Below are 23,356 nucleotides of genomic sequence, written 5' to 3'. Positions count from 1 at the left end.
GTGTGAGCACAGCATACCATGACAGAACTAATTAAATGCTATTCAATAGCAGTTTTTTCAGTCTTAATAATATCCATAATACTAAAAAGGGCAATGATGTCCAATGCAACTTGATGTGTATAAAAATCAGAGTACATTTCAATTTTTAGCATTAATTGTGCTTTTAGGCATCTTTCTCATTACAGCACATATGTCAGGCACATTCTGTTTTACCAAACTGTTTAAAGGTTATGCTGTCATTCAGGAAATGCCAACACTTAAGTTTATATGCAAAAGTTTAACTCTGTCTTTATGCTGTCCTTGCCGCTTACTCTTTCATATTTCATTGTATCACATAATTCTGTGTCTCTGTGAGTAGGAATCTCTTTAAAGGATACTTTCTTTACAATCAAGAAATAACATTCTAGAAAGCAACTGAAAAGCAGAAAGTTCTGATCTAAGAGATAAGTGTAGATCTATGATTTTTTTGACCAGTTTATACTCCTGTTTATTGTTTAAAATGACTGTAGACATCAGAATATCTCAATAAACAACAGAATTATCTCAGTAAGTTGTCAACCCTGACATTTGCTGAATGTTCTTTGGTTTTAGTTGATACCTTCTTCATCAGAGGCAGATTCACAGTATTTCTATAAACTGATGCTACTATCAGGGCAGGAGAGTCCAGTATTTAAGATAGCATCTTTGTAATTTTAAAGATTTTACAGAGTTTATTCAGAGAAAGATAGATATCATCTTTGAATGAAAAAGATAAAGTAAAATTAAAAATCTTACCACAGGCCAATTCTATATCTTGCTTGTCTGTGGCACGGGATGATTGACTAGAGTAAAATTTCATTAATGACTTAGATGTAATATACATATTGTTCAAATAGTTTATTTATTTTCTTTTAAAAATTGGCATAAGATCAATGTACAAAATAGTGTCCTATAGTTGCAAGCAGCTGTGTAATATCAAGAAACAGCAAAGCACATTTAAATTAATGTCAGACTGTTATTAGGTATGATGCCGAATTTTGCCCCAACAGGCGATAAATAACTGTCTAAGAGACGCAGTTTAAGTCAGATAGACAGGAGGTATTTTATTAGCAACGTGCACGTTGGGGAAATCTCTAAAGGGAGTTTTCCAAAGTCTTACAGCAAAAGCGTGCTTTTTATACAGTTTTAGGTTTGGGATTACATCATGTCTATGCATATTCATATGGGGCGTGCCGTAGGCGGAGCGTGGGCGGAAACTTCTGTTTTGAGGATCTTTTCGGGGGTCGTTCCGGTCGGCCTTCATCGTGGGCGAGGGTCTTCGAGGAGTCTTCCTCCTTAAACTTTTGAACTTCTCTCCAAATTTGGTCCATTCCCGGTGTAGTTGGCTGAGTTCCTAAGCTTTGGCCAGGCTCCTAGGGTCAACTTGACATATTGGCATTAGGCATGCTTTAGCTTTGGCTCGAAGTATGCTTTGTCCGGTGGTTTCTATCCTTATCTTCCTCTCTTGTCATTGTGTTCCTAGTCCTAGCCAATTTATTGCTCCGGGTGTTTCCTAAATGCTATACTTTCTTCAAATGCTTCACATTCTATGTTTTAACCCATTATTTCTCGAAGGCTATCTATTTTATGGCTTCATTCCCCCCTTTCTTATGACTTACGAATTCTTTCGTCAAGGTCTGATCCTAAGAGCGCTGATGCGCTCGTACTATAGCCCAAACCATTTGGGTCTTTTTCATTATGATCTTTAGCTTCCACTACATAAAAATATTGGTGAAAGTTAAGACCAACAGGGCTACAACTACTAATATCATTGGGTGCACCAGGTAATTGAAAACCTGTGTAGCTGTTGGGGAAAATCTTGTGAAGATATCTCACCAATGATGTTGGCCTACTTGTTCTACTTCGGTGAGGACATTCTTTATTCTTTCTGAATCATGTTCTATTTGCCATACCATCCGTTTAGTCGTTTGATTCACTCTTTGCACTAATTTCTTTACTTTAGGGTGTGCGAGCATTGCTTTGAGAATTTTGACATCCATCCTTATTTGCAACTCTGGTATTTCTCGATACAGGTTAAAATCTGTGTTAAGTAGCTGTTGAGTAGTTATTGGGACAGTATAATGAAAATTGCAACTTACTATTTTGGTAAAGTTGCACACACAAAAGTTAGTATTGTTAGTTTCCTCTTGGCAATTATCTATAGTGACATTGTCACAGGCTGTCCGTACGCAAGCACACCCATTCCCTATATAGTAAACTTGTGACTGTGTTCTATTATGCAAAAGCACTTCAAAGGTGCACACTCTATTTTCAGCATCTAAGCATAAATCTTCTGCTTTTACTACAGCGTTTTCGCAAACATAGCTTAGCTGTCCTCTAGGAATACATGCTTCTGTGCTAACCCATTGCTACTTATTTTTGATATAATCATAACTGGCTCAAACATTGTGATCTATTGGCTTGACAATGACATCTTGTTGTATTGTCTCTAAGGTGAGGATAGGAAAAATAGCTCTTTTCTCTGCCGCACTGATGGTGAGGACATAAGCTTCGATATGTTCCTGTTGAGGTTCATAAGTGAAATTTACTAACTGCCACCAGGCTTGATGGTCCTTCTCGAATTGTGTAGTATGATTGTCTTTTAATATTGTTTCTCTTAGTTTTTGAGGTAATATACCTGACGTTCTTTTTCTCATTATTCCTGCCGCTACTGATTGTACCCACTGTTGTGTCTGAGAGCATTGGACAGCGAGTGCAATGTCTTTACTAAGTTCTCCTGTGTAATCAGCGAGCTTTACAAAATCTTCTGCAGTATGGTTTGTTACCATGGTTAGTAATTTTACTACTAGCGATTGTGTTTCTGCTAATGTAAGCATAGATGAACTCAGCGGCACTTTGAGTTTTCTTAAGTTGGTTGTGACAGTGCTCAATTTGTTCACTAATACTTCTTGATCTACTGCATTCAGTATTCCAAATCTAGTACTAACCCATCCACTTATATCTCTTTGCGCCCGCCTGTGATAGGACCTAGTTGCTAACTATGCATTCCATCTCTTAAGGCTTTGCTGTACAAATGGTCGGCAATCTTTCTGCAGATGCGTAACATCGGCATGTATATTTATCTGCACTTTTTTCAGGGAATAAGTGGGATCCAATAATAATTTTAGTTCATTAGATTTCTTTATCACTTGAGGCCCTACAAAGGTTAAATTGTGCACTACTTTGCATTCCGCTGGTGGAGTGATTTCTTGGGGCAAGTCTAGATTTGGATATAAGGAGATCACGTCTTCCGATAGTGCCACCTTATATTTAACAGCATGCCCACCAGGGACCCCCTCTAGGCTAAGACTTTGTTCCGGTATCTTCAACTGTCTTTCGCATATGAACGACATCGATTGATCTAATCTAAATGCTATCTCACACCGTGCCTTTTCTTCCTCGGGACCACCAGATGCCACGATCTTTTCCGCAGGAAAAAGAAGAGGGTGAGGGTTAAGGGTTATGTTTTGAGGACGCAGCTCCCTAAGCGAATCTTTTCTATAAATTACTGTGTTTTGGGGCTGTGATCCGGTTGGATCTTCCCGGAAATTACTCCACCGACATGAAATTGGGCCCTTTTGCTGCCTCTAAATAGTGGGCTTGCCTATTTTCACCGGACTAAAGGTAATTAGGTTATGTTCGGATGCTGATTTTCTCAAGGATCGAATTGTTAATACTAGCTGCCTTGTTTTTCCTTCCACTGAGTCAAGCTCTCGACACTCAATTTGGATTTGGTCTCCCTTGTACGCTACCATGGAAGGTTGATGCCATAATTTACTTGCGTATGGCTGATTGTTACGTAGGGCATATACCTCGAAATAGGGTCCCTTCGCTCTCCATTCCGGGTGAATACACTGGTGTGCGTGAGACCATGGGTCTATTGGGGCAGAGTCTTGGGGAAGAACTATACTTATCGAGAGTCCAACGATCAGGGTTGAAAGGGCCTGTGGTGAAGTCAAGATCATGATGTCCGTTCCTCTTGTTTACTCTCTGGAGCTTTCTTGACCCGCGAGTAATGAATTCACGTAGGTCGCCCCTTGATCCGGACCGCGGTGAAGGTAGTCAGCAGCACTTGGAAAGGTCCCTCCCACTTCTCTTGTAGGGGTTTTCCTAAAAGATTCTTAACATACACTTAATCACCGGGATTAAACGGATGCAATTTACAATCAGGTTGTTTAGGTTGGTGCTCTATCACCACGGTAGCATTCTTATCTAATTGTTTCTTTACTGTAATTACATAATCATAAATGTACTGGTTACCGATTTGGCCTATGGCATCTCCGTTTACAACTTGCATAGCATAAGGTCTACCATACAGGATTTCGAATGGGCTTAGCTTTTCTTTTGACCTTGGTTTGACTCTCAGCCTCAGCAGAGCAATAGGCAAGGCTTGATACCATTGCAAATTAGTCTCTTGGCATATTTTGGCAATTTGCTGCTTAATAAGATGATTCATTTTTTCTACTTGTCCACTGGCCTGTGGATGATAAGGTGTATGTAATTGCCATTTGATTTGTAATGCTTTGCTTATTGCTCTCACTACTTTCGCACAGAAGTGTGTACCCCTATCCGAGGAAATACTCTTCGGTACCCCAAACCGCGGAATGATTTCATTCAACAGTATTTTGGTCACTTCTCTTTCCTGTTTGTCTTGCAAGGGAATGCTTCAGGCCACCCAGAAAATGTATCAGTTAATACTAACAAATATCGAAACTCCCCTTTTCTTGGGAGCTCAGAAAAATCAATTTGCCATACTTCACTTGGGAATTTACCTCGACTTATGGCTCCTTGGTGTATTTTGGTTTCTGTATTCGGGTTATTTTTCAGGCACCGTTCACACTGGGATGTTACGTGCTTTATAGTAGTAAATAATTTCGGTCCTGCTATCCTGGTTTGCAAATATTGGTAAAGCGGATCTAAACCCCAATGGGCCTTCTCATGTTCTGCTTTTACAAACTGCCACATCACATTTCCTGGTACTACTAACTGTCCTGTTTCCAATTGACCCCAACCATTTTCTAATATCTTGCCCTTATTTCTTTGAATTCATCTATGGTCTGATTCTTGGTAATCTGGCTTGATACTGATATCTAGGTCTCCTGGTATTAGGGCCGTTATTTCCACTTCCCTAGACCTTGTGGCAGCCAATTTGGCCTCTGTATCTGCCTTTTTATTTCCTATTTCTGGAATAGTATTGCCTTTCAGATGTCCCTTACAATGCATTATGGCCACTTGAGCTGGGAGTTGGACCGCCTCTAGCAATCGCAGAACCTCTTCTGCATGTTTAACTGTTTTTCCTTGTGTAGTCAACAGTCCTCTTTCTTTCCAGATGGCCCCATGAGCATGTACAATAGAAAAGGCATATTTAGAGTCTGTCCATATATTGATTTGCATGTTCTTTGCCAATTCCAGAGCTCGAGTCAGAGCTATCAGTTCTGCCTTCTGGGCTGAAGTTCCTGTGGGCAAGGGGTTCGACTCAATTACCTTTTCTGTAGTAGTGACTGCATAACCAGCCATTCTTACTCTTTGCTTCACGAAGCTGCTGCCATCCGAGAACCAGTTGTCCGCATCTTCGAACGGCTCTTCTTTGAGGTCCGGGCGACTGGAATAGACAGCTTCAATTGTTTCCAGGCAGTTGTGTTCGATGGGTTCTGCCGGGGCTCTTCTTTCTAGAAATGAAGCTGGGTTTACAATGTTAGTTACCTGAATGGTTACATCATCTGATTCAGCCAGAACGGCCTGGTATTTTAGGAATCTGGAAGGCGACAACCAATGGTTGCCTTTCTGTTCCAGCACAGCCGACACGGTGTGGGATACTAGTACAGTTACCTTTTGGCTCAGCGTGAGCTTCCTGGCCTCTTCTATGTTAATTATCACTGCGGCCACTGCCCTCAGACAGCTTGGCCATCTTTTACTTACTTCATCTAATCGCTTAGAGAAGTAGGCCACAGCTCTCTTGTGTGGTCTCAGCTGCTGTGCTAGGACTCCTAAGGCTATCCCTTGTCGTTCGTGGGAGAACAGCCAGAATGGTTTTGATACATCTGGGAGACCTAAGGCTGGTGCTCTCATTAGTTTCATTTTCAGCTTCTTGAAGGCTTCTTCTGCCTCGGGAGTCTAAACTAGGATGTTCTTAGTCCCCTTCAACAAATCATACAGTGGTTTAGCAAGTATCTCGTACGAGTAGATCCATAGCTGACACCAACTTGTCATCCCTAAAAAGGCACGCAGATCTCTCACCGTCTCTGGTTTGGGCATCTGGCAGATGGCCTCTTTCCTAGCTGCTCCCAGGGATCGCTGTCCTTTGGAGACTTCGTATCCCAGGTACACCACTTGTTTCTGTACCAGCTGTGCTTTCTGTCGAGAGACTCGATATCCACTTAAACCCAGGAAATTCAGCAAGGAAATAGTCTATTTAATGCATTCTTCCTCTGTCGCTGTTGCTATTAGGAGGTCGTCTACGTACTGCAGAAGGGTGCCATCTCCCAGCGGCCTTTCCCACTGTTCTAGTTCCTTGGCTAACTGATTCCCAAAAACCGTAGGGGAATTGCACCACCCTTGGGGCAACACTGTCCAGGTGAGTTGGGTCTTTCTTCCACTGTCTACAGATTCTCACTCGAAGGCAAAAATCCTTTGACTCTCGAGAGCTAAGGGGAGGCAAAAGAACGCGTCTTTTAAATCTAATACGGTGAACCAGGTCAAATTCTCCTTCAGTCTGGTCAAAAGCGTGTATGGGTTAGCAACTACCGGATGCAATGCCTTAGTTATTTCATTTACTGCTCTCAAATCCTGGACTAACTTATAGGTTCCATTAGGTTTCTTGACTGGCAGGATTGGTGTATTAAAATCTGATTCGCATTCTACCAATAACCCCAATTCCATAAACCTTCTGATCGTGGGCTCAATCCCTTTCCTATTTTCTATCCTCAGAGGGTATTGTTTTTTTTTCTCACCGGTTTTGTCCCAGCTTTAAGTTCAACGACAATCGGTGCTGCTTGTTTTGATTTTCCAGGTATATCAGTAGCCCACACCAATGGGTACGCCTTGCTCAGGATTTGCTCGAAATTGTGGCTTTCAGGTTTAGGCTCTACACAACTGATCGTTAGGCTTAAAGCTGTAATCAGTTGTTCTTTATTTACTTGAAACTCTAATTGATCTTTGTTAAACTTTATTACAGCCCCCAAGTTCTTCAATAAGTCTCTCCCTAGTAGGGGTTTTGGTGAATTTGGTAAATACAAGAACTGATGAATTCTCATTTGCTTCTCAATTTTGTATTTAATGGGTTTCAAAAAGTAAGCTTTTTCTGGTTGGCCTGTTGCTCTCACAACTTGTACAAATTCATCACTTTTAGGTACAAATTCTTGATTTAAAACCGAAAAGGTTGCTCCCGTATCAATCAAAAAGTCTAATTCTTTTTTACCCTCCCCTAGCTCTATACTGCACTAGCCGTTGATAGTGTTCCGCGTTGCCCGGGTCCCACTCTGGTTTACTGCTGGGAAAATTATCTTCTAGTCTCCCCGATAATAGTTGGGCATGTCGCCTCCCCGTTTCCAATACGAGTTCTCTTTCCGTATCTGTCAACTCTGACAACATCACTTCTATATCTTCCCAATCAATATCTAAGTTCTTTGCCATTAGTTCAAACCTCTTTGCTACTCCCTCTGGATTCCTCCTGAAGTTCCTTGCTTCATCCCTCCAATCGTTCAAATCACTCGTCGAGAATGGCACTTTTACTCTAGTCTTTTCTTCTACTATTGGCATAACTTGTCGGAGAGGAGCTATCGTGTGATTCCCTTTCTCTCCTTGCTTTGCTTCTCTCCGTGCCACAGATCTGGTGTAATACGAGTGACTGGTCCCCTCCCCGGGATTTTCTTCTTGTGCCTCAATGCCTTCCCTATTCTTTCTCTTCTCTTTCTTCTTTCCCCCTTCCTGCTCTTCATTTTCTTCTCCTATCTCTATCACACAATCCATCTGATTCTCATCCTGCGTCTGTCGCCTCTTTTGTATCTGCCAGCTCTTATCCTGTCCCGGGCTGCGGTTCCTCTCATCCTCTGCTCCCCCTCCACTTCTCTTATCCTCTATCTGAATTACTATGTTCAGTTTCTGTGAGTTACTCTCTGCCTCCCTTTCGCATGTCTCATTATCATTCTTCTCGCTGTATCTCAATTTAGGGACGTCGCCTCCCGGTGAATTGCTTTTATCCCCAGTCTTTGGTGTACTGGTTTCTATTCTACAGACGCCTCCGTTTCTGGAGGTGTTGTTATCTCCATATGGACTGAGCTCGGGTATGCTACGTGTCTCCCTTCGGCTCTCTGCTTCTGACCCACTGCCTTCCTCCCCCTCAACTTCCAGTCTGGGTGGGCTGTCAGCATTCATGTAGCTCCCTGACCCCTGTGGACTATCTAGTCCCTGAGGGCTGTTTTTCCTCCCGTAAATCCCTGATTTTAATGGGCTGCCCTCCTTCTAACCCCGGACTCCCTCCCAGGTCCTTCTAATGCTTTAGGATGCACCCTAAAGGGGTTTTCATATTTACGTCCTTACTCTGTTGACCTCCCATGACTATCCCCTGTATCTGCGTTTTCTGTTAACCGAAACAGTCCCTCTCTCGCAACCACGATATGCTGATATATTTTAACACTTCATGCACACAATCTCAATCGCTTCGTCCGTTTCCGACCTGGCTTCTCGCGAAGAACAGGAAATGCGGAGCAGGACTCCCTCTCGCTTCGCAGCTACGCTGCGTCTCACTCACCCTCACATACAACACACTTATAAAATAAAATTATTTTACTAGGTTTGGTCACAAAAAAATCGCTCACAAACTGTGAGGTACCGGCTTCCCAAAATCAAGGCATGTAGACAGCACAAGAGTGACAAGATGTCTCTTATAAAACTTTGCAACAAACACACAAAACGAACACACAAAACACATACAAACACCAATGGTACCAAAACCTATGACACAAAACACATACAAACACCAATGGTACCAAAACTTATGACACAAAACACATACAAACACCAATGGTACCAAAACCTATGACACAAAACACATACAAACACCAATGGTACCAAAATCTATGACACAAAACACATACAAACACCAATGGTACCAAAACCTATGATGTTCGAGATATCGAACACAAATGGTACCAATTAGGGACAAACACCAATGGTACCAAAACCTATGATGTCCGAGATATCGAACACAAATGGTACCAATTAGGGACAAACACCAATGGTACCAAAACCTATGATGTCCGAGATATCGAACACAAATGGTACCAATTAGGGATTTTTACCAGGGCGTCCCCTGGTTTACCCTTCGGTGGTCACGTCTGACCCCCGTGTCTCAATAAAGCGCTTTACACCAAAACCAATAAACAATTAAAAATACCTCTTAATTGGAGCAGGAGATGCAGGGAATCCTTCCTCTGCCGAGGAGCGCTGGTCCGAGAGGGGAGTCTCTTCTTGACAAAAATCCGTCAGGGGCCCCAGAGGATCCCGGCCCCGGACCGGCTCCTCGGAGGGAACCCCTCAAAGTCTGGGTCTCCTGTTTTGTCCCATCTGGGTCGCCAGAACTGATGCCGAATTTTGCCCCAACAGGCGATAAATAACTGTCTAAGAGACGCAGTTTAAGTCAGATAGACAGGAGGTATTTTATTAGCAACGTGCACGTTGGGGAAATCTCTAAAGGGAGTTTTCCAAAGTCTTACAGCAAAAGCGTGCTTTTTATACAGTTTTAGGTTTGGGATTACATCATGTCTATGCATATTCATATGGGGCGTGCCGTAGGCGGAGCGTGGGCGGAAACTTCTGTTTTGAGGATCTTTTCGGGGGTCGTTCCGGTCGGCCTTCATCGTGGGCGAGGGTCTTCGAGGAGTCTTCCTCCTTAAACTTTTGAACTTCTCTCCAAATTTGGTCCATTCCCGGTGTAGTTGGCTGAGTTCCTAAGCTTTGGCCAGGCTCCTAGGGTCAACTTGACATATTGGCATTAGGCATGCTTTAGCTTTGGCTCGAAGTATGCTTTGTCCGGTGGTTTCTATCCTTATCTTCCTCTCTTGTCATTGTGTTCCTAGTCCTAGCCAATTTATTGCTCCGGGTGTTTCCTAAATGCTATACTTTCTTCAAATGCTTCACATTCTATGTTTTAACCCATTATTTCTCGAAGGCTATCTATTTTATGGCTTCAGGTACATATTTGCAATTACTGTCAGTTTATAAAAGTTTCTGAGAGAAATTTGTCCTCTTAGTTGTCAGTATTAAATGCTAACATAGTTTGTTGTCTTTAATTAGCATCCTATATGATTCAAAGTCTTGGTGATGAAAAAATAAAATAGTCATGTACCTTTCTATCTTCATCCAAGATGTTTCGTACCACTTGAGCAGACAGTTTACATCACTCAGATTTTTAGAGGGGAAAAAAATTGTTCTTTAAAACATCATTTCTGCATGTTTTTTGTTCACTTTGTTCTCAGATCTCATTTTGTTGGTTAGAGGTTATGTAATGTATTAAACCTCTTTTTCTTCTTTTGAAGGCTTCAAAGCTTCCAATGTCCATAATTATAGTGGGAGTAGGACCAGCAGAGTTTGATGGTAAGTGTTCTAGTGTTTTTTCTAATTTTTTTTTTATATTTGCTTACATTTTAGTAATATGTAGCTTTTCAAACAAATATTGGTCTTTAAAAGAACATTATATGAAGGAGGGAGTGAGTGCTGTTGGCATTTCCAGCTGGATTGATTGATTGATAACTCAGTGTGATTACAAGCTACCATGTGGAGCTGTGTAGCCCCTTAGGCTCTCTGTTCAAGTCAGAACCATATGGGGGCTCAGCATTTACAGTAAAGTAAGTATACTCAAGAAATGTTCAATTTCTTCAACACAAATATTAAGATGCCTCGTGAAGTGTCAGTTGAGTGGAAATATTGATCTTACTGCAATAATAAAATCTTGAGAAAAAAAAATACATTTGAGGTGATCTGGATTAAACAGGGTTTCACTTGGTAACAGGAGTGACCCCTGCTGTGAAGCAACATTGACAGGATGTTACAGCAGGAGAGAAATTACCAGGTTATTTACGTATTCTTTCTGTGATATTCCAGAACACCATTCACTGTTGCGGTAACTAAGCTGCTTTCATTATTTGTATTAATTGTTTAAGTATGTATCGCTGCACTATGAAGTGTAGACATTGTGTGTATCTGTTCTTCAAAGTCCTAAATTCTTTCTTTTTTAATTCTAGTACATCTGGTTAGACAGTATGCCTTCTGTTGTGCATGAAATATACTTAATACTACTACCACAGATGTTTAGTGTTGACTGATGACTGTACGTGTTAATTTTTGTACAAATACTCTAAACGTAGGAAAAAATAGGAGAAGATAAGACAAAATATTTTATTTAAATTTTATTTTGTTTTATTTACAAGCATTATTCTTATGCTGTTTGGCAAGTGGTATATTAGTCATAATTTTAAGTATCTTATTCTGTGAAGAAATTGTCCAGGTGAACACTTACATTTCAGATGATTGTATGCCACAATCAGTGAGAAAAGACAGTTTATATTCATAAATGCATATGATGGAAATTAGTAAACTTCATTTTTACTCCTGAGGATTCCAACATGGTCCTGTGTAACTTACCATTCTCTCACCCCTCCATTACATTTTCCCTTTCTCCCTGTTTGTCTAGTCCTTGGATTTGCTACCTTTCTCATTTAGTACATGTTCTTGGGGTGTCATCTCTCCCCCTTCCTTAAGTTAGGATTCTGTTTGTACTGCAGGATACACTTCCCATCTTTGGAGCCACAATTGTGGCGTATACTGCCTCAGTGAGATTCACCCATTAGGTGTATGCCAAGTCTGTAGTCCCTCAGTGCCCAAGAGGACAGAGATTACTTCCATCTGCAGAAATCCCTTCTGGAATAAACAACAGGCTCCATGACTGCTGTGGATGCTGAAGAAGTGTGTCTGCAGGAGGGTGATGGTTAGGCACTGGCTATGTCCCTGCAGCTTCAGTTCTGCCAGAGGGAGACCAAGCTGCTCCTCTTCAGATCCCCCTGTTCCCTAGATCTCCCAGCCCCTGGGGGATACCAGAGGGGTTCTTAAAAGTCTGAAGCTTGGGTCAATAACACATTTGGCAGAGCTTTACTTAAAGTGAGGATGACTGTAACAGGTCACAACGGGACTATTTTTGCCCAGTATTCTGTATCTGACGTGGCCATGGGTAGTTTCCTAGAGAGTGTTAAGAACAGACTAAGCAAATATGATACTTCCCTGAATACTGTTTTTAGATTTGAGTTTCGTGGGTGGGATGTGCTTTATGTCGATTTTGGAATTTTTTTAGTGACACTCCTCCAAATACTTGTTCAGTCTCCTGGTTTGAACACATGCATGTTTTTGCAGCAGCAGCATCAGGCAACATGCTCTGCAGACCCACTGATTTGTTTCTTTGAACAAATAAGCTCTGTTCAGCTTGGCTCCTGAGAGTGTCATTTATACTTTCTAGTTCTTGCTTCAGAAGAACTAGGTTTTGAAGTGCTGGTTTCAGTGAATTCAGCCCAGTTTGTAAACCCCTGAGAAGGTGAGGTGCAGGGCTTTGGTTTTCATAGTGTACGCTGAAAGAAAGTTTGTAGAATTGCAGATTCAATGTCTGAGCAGTAATCTGAGATCCCAAATCCATCCATTTCAATACTGACAAGAGAGCAGGTACATCTTTCTACCTAGAATAGCTTCCAGGTATCTGGACAACAGAGCTTTCTTGTATCCTGCTCAGAAGATACAAGAAGAATTGCCCAATAAATTTAATAATTTTTTTAAGGACTCCTCATTCCTTAGCATTAGAAGATACTGCTTTTTCACTGTGAATGTGAGTTATTACCTTTGTGCTGTATCCTCTGATACCTTTTGTAACAATAGCTGCTGAAGATGAATTCTTCTCCACCTCAGAAAGTGTGTATGTGTGTGTGTGTGTGTATATATATATATATATAGCCTTACAAAACCAGATATACTTGCTGTTTTGAGAGATGAAAAGGTAGAAACTTTCTCATAGCCTGTTCTTTCCTGGAGGTGACAAGAGATAAAAGTATGTATTGTCACTATGAAAAAGTGCAAAACAGCTACCAAACATGATGTATTTTCTATTGCAAATTATCTTAACAGAGTTACCTAAAGAAGAATTGTTGGTTTTATTGCTTGGAAGTGTAAGCTGTCTGAACAAAATCTTTCTCAGTAAGATGATTTTATTGTGTACCTGAACTCATAGATTTGTTTGGTTTTTTGTTTGTTTTTTAAGCTATGGAAGAACTGGATGGGGATGTAGTGAGGATTTCTTCAAGAGGAAGGTTTGCAGAAAGAGACATTGTGCAGGTGGGAGAGAAAATATATTCTCTTAGATAGATTTTACTGTTCCTCTTTGTTTTAAATTCTTATTTCTGTCTGTATTCCTGGCTTTCATTTTACCTTAGCATTGACATACATTATCTTGAGATGTTTATAACAACCTCAGAAACACTGTGATAGCTCTAAGCCTTTTTATAACACACACAGTAGTGGATCTGCATCTGTTAGGAAATGACCCCTAACTGGCAGGACACTTATAAAGTATTTGTGTTATACAGCCATGGAGAAGCGTTAGCTATTGAAAATTTAGAGAAATATAATGTTTCTAGAAAAAATGGTATCTGCCTAAAGATAAATTGTATATGGAAGCCATATTTTCCTGGTAGTGGCTGAATACATTTATAAAATAGAGTATTTAAGTTGGAAGGGACCTACAACAGACATCTAGTGCCTGGGCACTTTAATAGAGGGCTGACTAAAAGTTAGACCATGTTAATAAGGATATTGTCCAAATGCCTCTTAAACACTGACAGGCATCCTTAGATTCAAACCTCACCTGAGATCTGCCATTTCTTCTTCTTCCTTTATTCCTCCTATTTGTCAAACTTCATAGTGTTCACTTAGTTTCCTCTTACTTATTTTCACTTATTTCTCTTCCAGACAGGTTGGATTTTCATATTGTTTAGTGGAATATATATAGAGGGAGAGTAACTGAGCCATATCAATAGCTCATACTGCATGATAATTAAGGTCAGATAGCAGTTGATGAACTTTGGGATATGTTTCTTTGTTTCCATTTATATATGCAAGAACTCAAACTTTTCAAATGTTTAATGCTACAAATACTGATATGTGAATGTTTAAGGATTGATTGATAACTGCTGGTAGATGTAATATTTCAATCCAAGGACATGTTCAAAACATGCACTTGACACTTGATTTTATACTTTTGTCTTATTAGAATGCAAAAAGAAAGAAAGCTACATAAATACATGGAAATGAAAATGATGAGATCTTTTTTTTTCAGTCTTCTTGCATACTACATTAAAATTCCCTCTCTGTTTTTTTTTCTAAATGGGGATCAGAAATGAGCATAAGATGACAGAAAATCCCCTCATACCCTTTATGGATATACATTAAAGAAAGTAATGGATTCCTGAATTCTAATAGTTGAGAAAGAGACTTTTTTCATTTTTGCAACATACGGAGATAACAACTGATGGGAAAGTGAGATACCAAAACTCTTAGAAGAGTAAAACATGATGGCTTCTTTGCTCATTGTTGTCAGATAGTTTTAAAAGTAGGGATGATGTAAAACATGTGCACAGGAGACAAGAAATTGTTTCTCATTTTGTCAAAGCCTTTGTAGTGTTCCTTGGTGTTGCTATTGGGCTGGAGAGGGGCTGTTTGTAATTTGTTGTTCCGTAAATGTCAGTGCTTTCAACAGAGCAGTGTGAGGGGTGGGCCCCAAGCTAGTGTTTCTGAAAAACCCTGTGTGCCATGTCAGACTTTTTAAAGCTAATTCACATATCTCTGGCATGCATTACACTTACGTTTAAATACATTTAAATATAAACAACATAATTTCTCTGGTAACAGCAGCCCAAAAAGCTTCAAAGAGCATAAATGGATAGAGTTCTAACATGTTATAAACAAGATTTGTGACAATGCTTTGCATCAGAGATTACTAACCTATGCTGAAAAATATTTTTTTTAAAAAATGCAATGAATACGCTTTTGTATTTCTTTGGAATTCATTGCATATCAGAATTGTAATAAAACATGTATTTATTATTAATATATTTTAATCAGAATGTTGTCCCATGCCATGTTGAATTACCTGAAGACAGTGTTTTGTGCTCTTTTTCTGTCTAAATGCTAACAAATATTTACTTGATAGACTAACTAAATAAAAAGGATTCTGAAAACCCTCTGAGTTTGGTTTGATCTTTATTTTGTGTATAGCAGGCTAAAACTGATTTGCCTTTATAAAACTAACTACTCAAATATTAAAAGTTTATATTTTTTTGTGTATTAGCTTAGTTAAAATTAACTAGTGAAATTACCTATTAATTCTAACATTAGTGTGAAATATTTTTATTAAATTAGTGCAGGATAAGTTTGTCTGTTAATAGGGAGTCACTTTATGTGTTACATTTACTACTGACTGCAACTCACATAAAGGCTCATGTTTTTCACAATTTCCTCCTCACTAGTATGTATACATATTGTATACTCTATATTACATGTGTAGAAATTCTTCCTCAGTTTTGTTTAATTTCTGCTCCTTCCATATCCTTTTGCTGTTTAAGACATTTTAGGAGAATATTTACTTGTAGTGATGCTCCTGCTGTTTCTCCTGAGGATTTTGCATATTAGCCTTTTTAATTAAAGTCTTAAATTACAGAAAAAGCACTTGACATTCCATCAGTTTCCCTTTGGTTTCTCTTATACCTTTCATTCTATTCCTCTTCCATCTCCATGTTAGCTGTCTTTGTACATCCCTAGGTTTGCTTACCTGTCCATAGTTCCTGCAGCTCCTCTGACATCTCTGCAGTGTGAGGAGAGGCAAAAAAGAGCTAAATCAGGACATCTATATTGTATAATTGCATTTCAACAATTACACTGTTGAAATAGCCCCAGTCTGCTACACAGCAGTGGTCTGAGATTTCATGTCTGCAGACTGATGGGTAAGGTGATCTCTTAGGATGGGACACACGTTCTTTAACTCGGACTGGACGTACTTTTTACACAACTAAAAAAAATCAAGGAGCCTGGATTGCTTCTTTTTGTATGCTAGTAGCACAAGATTCTCATTAGGTATTACAAAATTCAAGCCAGGGCTGGGCAGGTTACTGGTTCTGGTGTTGAACATCTTGACATCATATAGCAAGTTCTTTTTTGATCCAATTCTTTTTGCTTAGCTTCTTTATGCATTTGGTAGTATCATATTTAAAGTGTTCAGGTGGTTCATAGTTCTGCTAGGTACAATGCCAAATGGCCAAAAATTTAAGTCATCCTTTCTGTTTTATTCACTTCAGAGGTCAAAAAAATCTATTCACCAAGTGCCAGAGTGGAGACAGTCTGGTGGGTGGCCCCAGGAGCAGGGGATGTCAGCTAAGAATAGTTGTCTGAGACAAAAATTACGTTCTTGCATGGAAAAAATTGAGAGATAACCCAAATACATCAGTGAAGCATGTCATCAGCAATCCAAACTAGACTCATGTGAAGGGGTTCACCCAAGTGAAAGCGTTACACCATTTCTATTAGAAGACAGACCTATAAAAATTGAAATACAATGTGTATTTATAAAATATGTAGCATAAAATGCAATGTATGTATATATACATTAAAACTGTGTAAGGTAACATATTCATGTACTCTAACTCCCTAGGTTAAGCATTGTTATTTTTATGTTTTAAGATGCATTCTGTGTCTGCATAATGGCCTGAGTGAACATCTCTTTTGTTTTGTAGTTTGTGCCATTCCGAGATTACATTGACAGAAGTGGAAACCATGTGTTAAGCATGGCAAGACTTGCTAAAGATGTATTAGCTGAAATCCCAGAGCAGTTTCTGTCCTACATGAGAGTCAGAGGAATAAAGCCATCACCTGCACCACCACCCTACACACCCCCGATTCACGTGTTGCAGACTCAGATATGACTGCTCTGAACTGTTTGGCATTTATCACAAATCTCTGGATGCAGCAGTAGCTTCTGATGACTTCTTGGAGCTAGAAAAGTTCTCGTCACATACCAAAATTCTCCTATAGTTGCATAAGCAACTGGAAAGCTTTTAAATGCTAGGAGCAAAATGTTGATGTTCTGAGACTTTTTTTTTTAATCCAGACACCCTATTTTTTTGATGTACTTCTTGGAGGAGGAAAGCACAAGTCAGGTTTTCAACTCAGAAGGTTGGGTCCTCTCTGAACGTTGTGTGTATATAAATGTATAGGAATGCTATTACTCTGTATCAATGTTTACATGTTACTATTTTTAAATTTCAGTACTTTTATAACTATTCTTAAGAATAAAAGTTTGGAATATTAACTCACATGTCTTCTAGCTTGCAATAGTTTGTCACAAGATAACAAGAGAAGCAATATCTCTTTGAATGTTTGTCCAGACAAATACAAATGAAAACTAAGATAAGGACAAATATTTGTGTGTTTTAAAGTAACTGAAGTGCTTCAAGTAATCCATTCATCTCATGTATTGAAGATTTAAACTCCTAAGTGCAAATAACATAATTGCGTATTACTTATAACTAACTCCAGACTCTGAGGGGGAGGTATGTGTATTTTTTAAGAGATTCTCCAATTTCTAAGTTTATCTAAGTTTACAGTTTTTTAAACTAGCTACTGAAACAAATCAGAATAGTTATTTGCTATAATTAATTAAAGAAAATTACCTCAATTCAGAACTATCATAGTGTTATAGTTGACTCACTGAGTTCGTCAATCATATCATGCATTCCTTAAAGCACTGGAAATTTTGCTTTAGAAATGTCTTTTGAAGTGAAGATTACAGCAGATGTTTTATAATGGACCATTTTTAACTTTAAAAATTTAAAATCCTAATTTTCCTTTTGTCTAGATTGCCCATTCAAAGGGATGCTGACTCTTAATATTTGGGCTTAATATTGTCATTTAATCACATTTCCATTCAGGGTGCATGAATAATAAAGTTAATTAACTGGTTTAAAAATTGCACAACTATGTTGCTGTGTGCAAAATTTTGTGTACGGAACTACCCAAAAATTTATTATATGCCTGTTCGTATATAATTATAAAATGGTTTTGCATGTAAATTTTGTACAAAATACACAGTTTTGTGAGTTTGTGTCAGATACATTTTATTTAGAACTAATGGCCTTAAATTTCACAAAACTCCTGAAACGATTGTGAATTGCCTTCAAATACTGTTTAAACAGAACATTTTAATTTTTTGTGTCACAGTTGTAATTGTCTTGTATATGTAACCTTTTTCTTTGCATATAACCTGTTTACTAATTCTGTTTCTTACTACTGTATGTTGTAATGTACAGTATAAAACTAAGGTGCATTTTTTAAGCATGAGAAGTTTTTTGCCAGAAATTATATCTTCAATATTAATGTTATATAACTATGTAAATGCAGAATCTTCCATTTTTAAATATATTTAACTTCCTTTAACTGTTTCATGTGAGAAATTACGTTTTCCAAATAATTATTCTGTTAACAAAAACAAAAAAAAATCTTTTTTTGGTAAAAAAAAAATGTCTTGTTTTATTTTTATTTTGAAACAGTTTTTACATAAATATGGACTTTAATTTTCTCACCAAAATATGTATTTCTTAGTGGATAGGTGTTGCATGAGTGAAGTTTGATACTTGGCGACTACAAATTTTGATGAAAGTGCATCATAAAGAGTAAGTTTAAATCTATTATATGGTGGTGGTGTTCTCCTTTAATCTTCTACATTATTTTTTGCACGGACAGTGTTGGCACTTTGGAAAAAAACTGAAGGTATACTATGTATCTGTTGTTCCATTTCATTAGACAAATCTTTGTGTTGTTTTTGTATTGGTTCCCAGTGTATTCAACATATCACTAGAAGGCCAGAAAACAAACTTACTCAGTTGAGAGTAATTTATTAGCTCTCATTTATCCAGTACCTTTTATTAGTTCAAAGATTAGTCTCAAAACTAATCTAGCAGTTCATTTAACAAATGAAAGAACTTTTAAAGAAGGCTATTACTTCATCAAAGTTTTGTCTATCCAGCCTAAGTACCAGCCCATTCTATTCCGCAGTGTTGGGGTTTTTTTCCTTCTCTTTCGCATTGGGTGCTAAATACAACATATTTAATGGACAGAAATAGTTGTGATGGGTGGACCTAGAATTCTAGTGGAAAAGGGCTCTTTCCAGACCTGTGAGATTCCCTGTCTATGTGCCTGACATCTTGAATCTGTGACATGTGAGAATCATTACATAGACTCACATATTTGTGAGTCTCACAGTTTTGGGATGAGAGTTAATGCTCAGATCTTGAATTTCTCCAGAAGATCACCTACAGCCATTTTTACCCCTGGCTTTATTCTCAAGAATAATGGAACACAAAATTCTTATTCCTTCTCAAGAAATGGTAGCTGCTTACTTACTAAGCTTACTAATTTGACACACCTGAAGAGTAGCAGAGAGTCTTTATGTTTATGAAAGGTAAAATGTGACATATTATGTGACAAATTAGTTGTCCTGAGAGAAACTGTTGGCCTTTACAAAAGCTCTCTTCCATTGGTATCCATCTTGGAGTAGATTATTTTCTTCATAATACATGCAGAAGATTTTCTGGTAGGGAAAACTGCACAAATGTTCCTAGAAATGAGTGGGGGACACTGGCTCATGGAGTCTAATTCAAGAGTGGCCCCTAGGTTTGATTCAGACTAGTGAAGAATTGTTAATCTGGAAGAAGAAACTGGTTTGATCTTGGTCACAAAATAGAATTTTGTAATTTTAGGCAAAGATGGAAAGATATACAGTAAAATTTACATGGACTTCAAATCAGCTTAGTGATCTACAGGAAGAGTTTGTTGTATGGTGCCACAGTGAGGTATCTGCAGGAGATTTGGGAGGGCAGTGTTCTCTGAAAAGTTGCATTTTGGAAAGCTGGAAATTCTTACCTAAGTAGGAGCAGATGAAATTCACTCCAGCTTATTTAATAAAGTGGCTGAAACAAACAATGATAAATTGTTTATCATCTTTAAGAACTAATAAAAGGACACATAATGAGAAATTACACCAATGCAAGGGAAACCTGGGAGCATAGTAAGAGGCCATTATAATTGTGCCAGAAGTTCTTTAAAAAGAAAAATCAACAAGAATAGAAAGAATATAAATGTAAAAGCAAGATATGTGTAAAAAAGAACTGAAAAACTCAAAAAATTTTGACAGCTAAAGCCTAATGAAACATCTCCTAGAAAGGGAAGGAAAGTTAAATCAATTATTTAACAAAAGGATGAGCATTCAGTCCATTAGGAATAACCTAAATACTCAATGTGGTTTTTTTTCCTTCAAGCTTCACAGAACAGGGATAATCATTGAATTAAATAGTCATTTAAAAAGAAATAAATCTAGATGAAGGCTTACCGCTACCAATAAAAATTTGCTACTACTACACCATTTTGAAACAATTTTCTTTAAAAGCAATATAATGAGCTTCAGGATAAAAAAGAGAAACAGCTGCTTTAACAAGACATTTTAAAAGCAAAGCAGAAGATACTGGCCTTTTTTGAAGTGTTGTGAAGTACTATAAGGCTGGTTAGATTGTTCAGAAAAATGCTATCAGTCTTCTGTCGTCAAACTCAAAAAACGACAATTGCTGTTCCACAGGGACCTGTCTTGCTTTTGGTATTATTCAGTCATTTCCATTGATGAAACAATATCTATATAATTTTGTTTAATATTAAAGTATTGGATTATATCAACTGGAGATAGTTTTATCATTTCCAAAAATGGAATTAAAAGTTGAAATTGTTTTTATGAATTAGAAAAATTACCTGAAAGAGGAGCAAATTCTATCAGGGCAAAAAGGTAAGAGTACGGGAGTAACGAAAGCTTACTGCACAGTTACAGCACTTGTTGGCTGTGCAACAATTCTTTAGGCCAGTGTCTGAGGTAGGAGTGGATCACAAAACAGATATTGAGGGAAGGTGTCATAACTGAAAGTGCTGCATAATGGCCACCTGAGGTAATCCATCCACTTGTGCTCGGAAAAATAAGCCCTTGGCTCATGTACTAGGTCCAGTACATGGTATGATGTGGCTCAACTGGAAAGACTCCGAGGAGCACTGAGGACTGTCAGAACAATTTGGGCAAATGATCAGGGAGGATTTCTGTGGGGCTGCCCTCCCTACCAGAGGTCATTTCTAAACCTGAGTGAACTACCAGAGCAAGGATCATGGGTGAGACCAGGACCAGCCCTACTGAATGAATGCGTGGGGAAGCAGGTGGATGTCATCACAGCAAAATATCTTCAGAAGGACAGACAGTGTCCATTCCCACTGTTAGGTTGCTGTTTCATACTGCTCATTTTTTACATGTGAAATGTCCTCTACTTTTAAACTGGATTATAGCACTTGTACACATTTTCTGCAGCACTCCATGGTGGATTTTTGCTGCTTTGCCTCTGAGATGGTAGGGAATGATTTCAGGTGTTCCTTCCAGCCGGCCTTGTGAATTGCCATGAGTGTGCAAGTGACTGTAGAGCACTGGTATTTTCAAGTTGGCCATCTAAAGAAGGGGTGTAGAGTACTTCTGTTTGGAGCATATGCCTACAGCCAAACACTTGACAATAATAAATGTCATCATTGGAATTTTTATTTGATTTTATTTTGCAAACCATCAAAGGCATTGAAGTGACTGAGTGTTGTTACAGATGTCCCATCCTGCAGAAGGTGTACACCTGTCCACTAACCATGCAGTGTGGATCCTGGGGCAGTGCATGCCACAGGTGCTGGGAGAACTTCCCAAGCCACAGCGGGCTGTGCCTGTGCACTGAGCAATTCCAGCACTTCTGCTCTGCTTTGTTTCCCAGGGAGCAAAAATTCTGCCCAGCCTTGAGAGGAACAAGATTGCCATGATGACTGAGGGTCCTGCATGTCCCTGTGCCACAGGCTGCTCTGTGGTTTGCTTGCTTCAGGCCGATCATGAAATCAAAGCAATTGACTGGATGTGCAGTGATTAGCACTGAATGCTGTGTTTTAAATTGAGTGGGCCATCAGGACACAATCACCAGCCAGAGGGAATTCAAGGATAAGAAAATTGTCTCTCGTCCATGAACAAAGGGCTACTGCAGACTGCAGAGAAGATTAAATATTTCCACTGGTACAGGCAGAAAGGCCCTGAAAGTACAAGAGTGGCCAGGCAGCCTTGGTGGATGGCTTTCAGTGAGCAGGAGGGAATGGAAAATATCAATAGGTAGTCAAACCTAGAAGAGGGTTGTCGTGGTTTTGAACTAGTAATTAACAAAAAGGGGGAAAACAGAATTATTTATTTCTTGCTGTGAGATATGGATTAAAATAAGAGCAAACTAGGCATAAAACTTAAAAGGAATAAAGAAGAGTTTATTGACAAACTACAAGAATAAGAACACCAGAATAAACTTTTAGAAAAAACCTTTTCATTTCTTACTGCTCACTATTCTTTTGTTCACATGACAACAGAGACAAAAACTGTATAATTTTGATGATTTAAACAGTTCTAATTCTTTCTATAGTCTTTTCCTCAGTTTCTGTAGAGAAACAGAAGTTCCTTTCTGTTAATTTATGGAGTTTCTCACGAGAAAGCTATTTTGTTATAGTTTTCTGTCTCCTTGATATCAGCTGCTCGGAGCTGCTGCTATCAAAGCTCACTCCTCCCATTCCACATCACTCTGAAATGTGTTATGGGTCATAACTTTGGGGATAGCATTTTTAAGGATAAGTTAGTCAAAGGCAAACAGTATTTTTTATCTGTTTCTATGCGCTTCACTAGAAAACAGTTTTCTCATTGCCTCTCAAGGCTCCAAATCTCCCAGCACTTCACTATACCACAATTACTCTGCTTTTTACTCAAATTCACACTTTGAACACTCTATTCCTCCCCATACTTTATTATGAATTAAAAGAGTTCCTTTCAGGACTTCATTGTCCATCTCCATAGTTTTAACAGAAAGATATTTCAGCTTAATTAAAGCATCTTCTTAATTCTCTACCTTTCTTGAAGTTTCTTTTCTTTCTTGCCACTAGTAGTTTATAAAGTCTCTTTTCATGTTGATCACTCTCCTTTTCTCTCTCTGGATGAAAAGATTAATCCGCAAGTCTCATCTGGATAAGAAAGAGTTAAAATCTTGCCCAAGCTTTTGTAGATGGTTCGGTGATCTCTGCTGAACAGGAGCTGGAGCTGTTTGCGATGGAAAGTTCCTCATAGCTGCTTTAGAGCGTGGTCTCCGTCTCTGCTTGCAGCAGGCTCAGAGCTCCT

At 38.8% G+C, this 23,356-nt stretch overlaps 1 protein-coding gene across 3 annotated transcripts in view; it reads left to right on the top strand.

Annotated features, from left to right (window-relative positions):
* The window catches only part of LOC131592174 (copine-8), an 82,582-nt gene extending 63,623 nt beyond the window's left edge, over positions 1–18,959 (top strand). Inside the window, exons 18-20 of one of the 3 annotated variants that reach the window (XM_058863499.1) lie at positions 10,554–10,611; positions 13,313–13,386; positions 16,836–18,959. In XM_058863499.1, coding sequence (XP_058719482.1) covers positions 10,554–10,611; positions 13,313–13,386; positions 16,836–17,024 — 321 coding nt within the window. In that variant the 3' untranslated portion in view covers positions 17,025–18,959. Of the gene's footprint in view, positions 1–10,553; positions 10,612–13,312; positions 13,387–14,444; positions 15,044–16,835 lie in introns of those variants that run through there. The other 2 variants (XM_058863501.1, XM_058863500.1) reach the window with 2 other exon arrangements.
* The last annotated feature ends 4,397 nt before the right edge of the window (positions 18,960–23,356 follow it).

Source organism: Poecile atricapillus, chromosome W (assembly GCF_030490865.1).
Source record: "Poecile atricapillus isolate bPoeAtr1 chromosome W, bPoeAtr1.hap1, whole genome shotgun sequence".
Classification (NCBI taxonomy): domain Eukaryota; kingdom Metazoa; phylum Chordata; class Aves; order Passeriformes; family Paridae; genus Poecile; species Poecile atricapillus.
The sequence above is the reverse complement of the archived record's forward strand: the minus strand, read 5'-3'. Positions and strand labels throughout refer to the sequence as shown.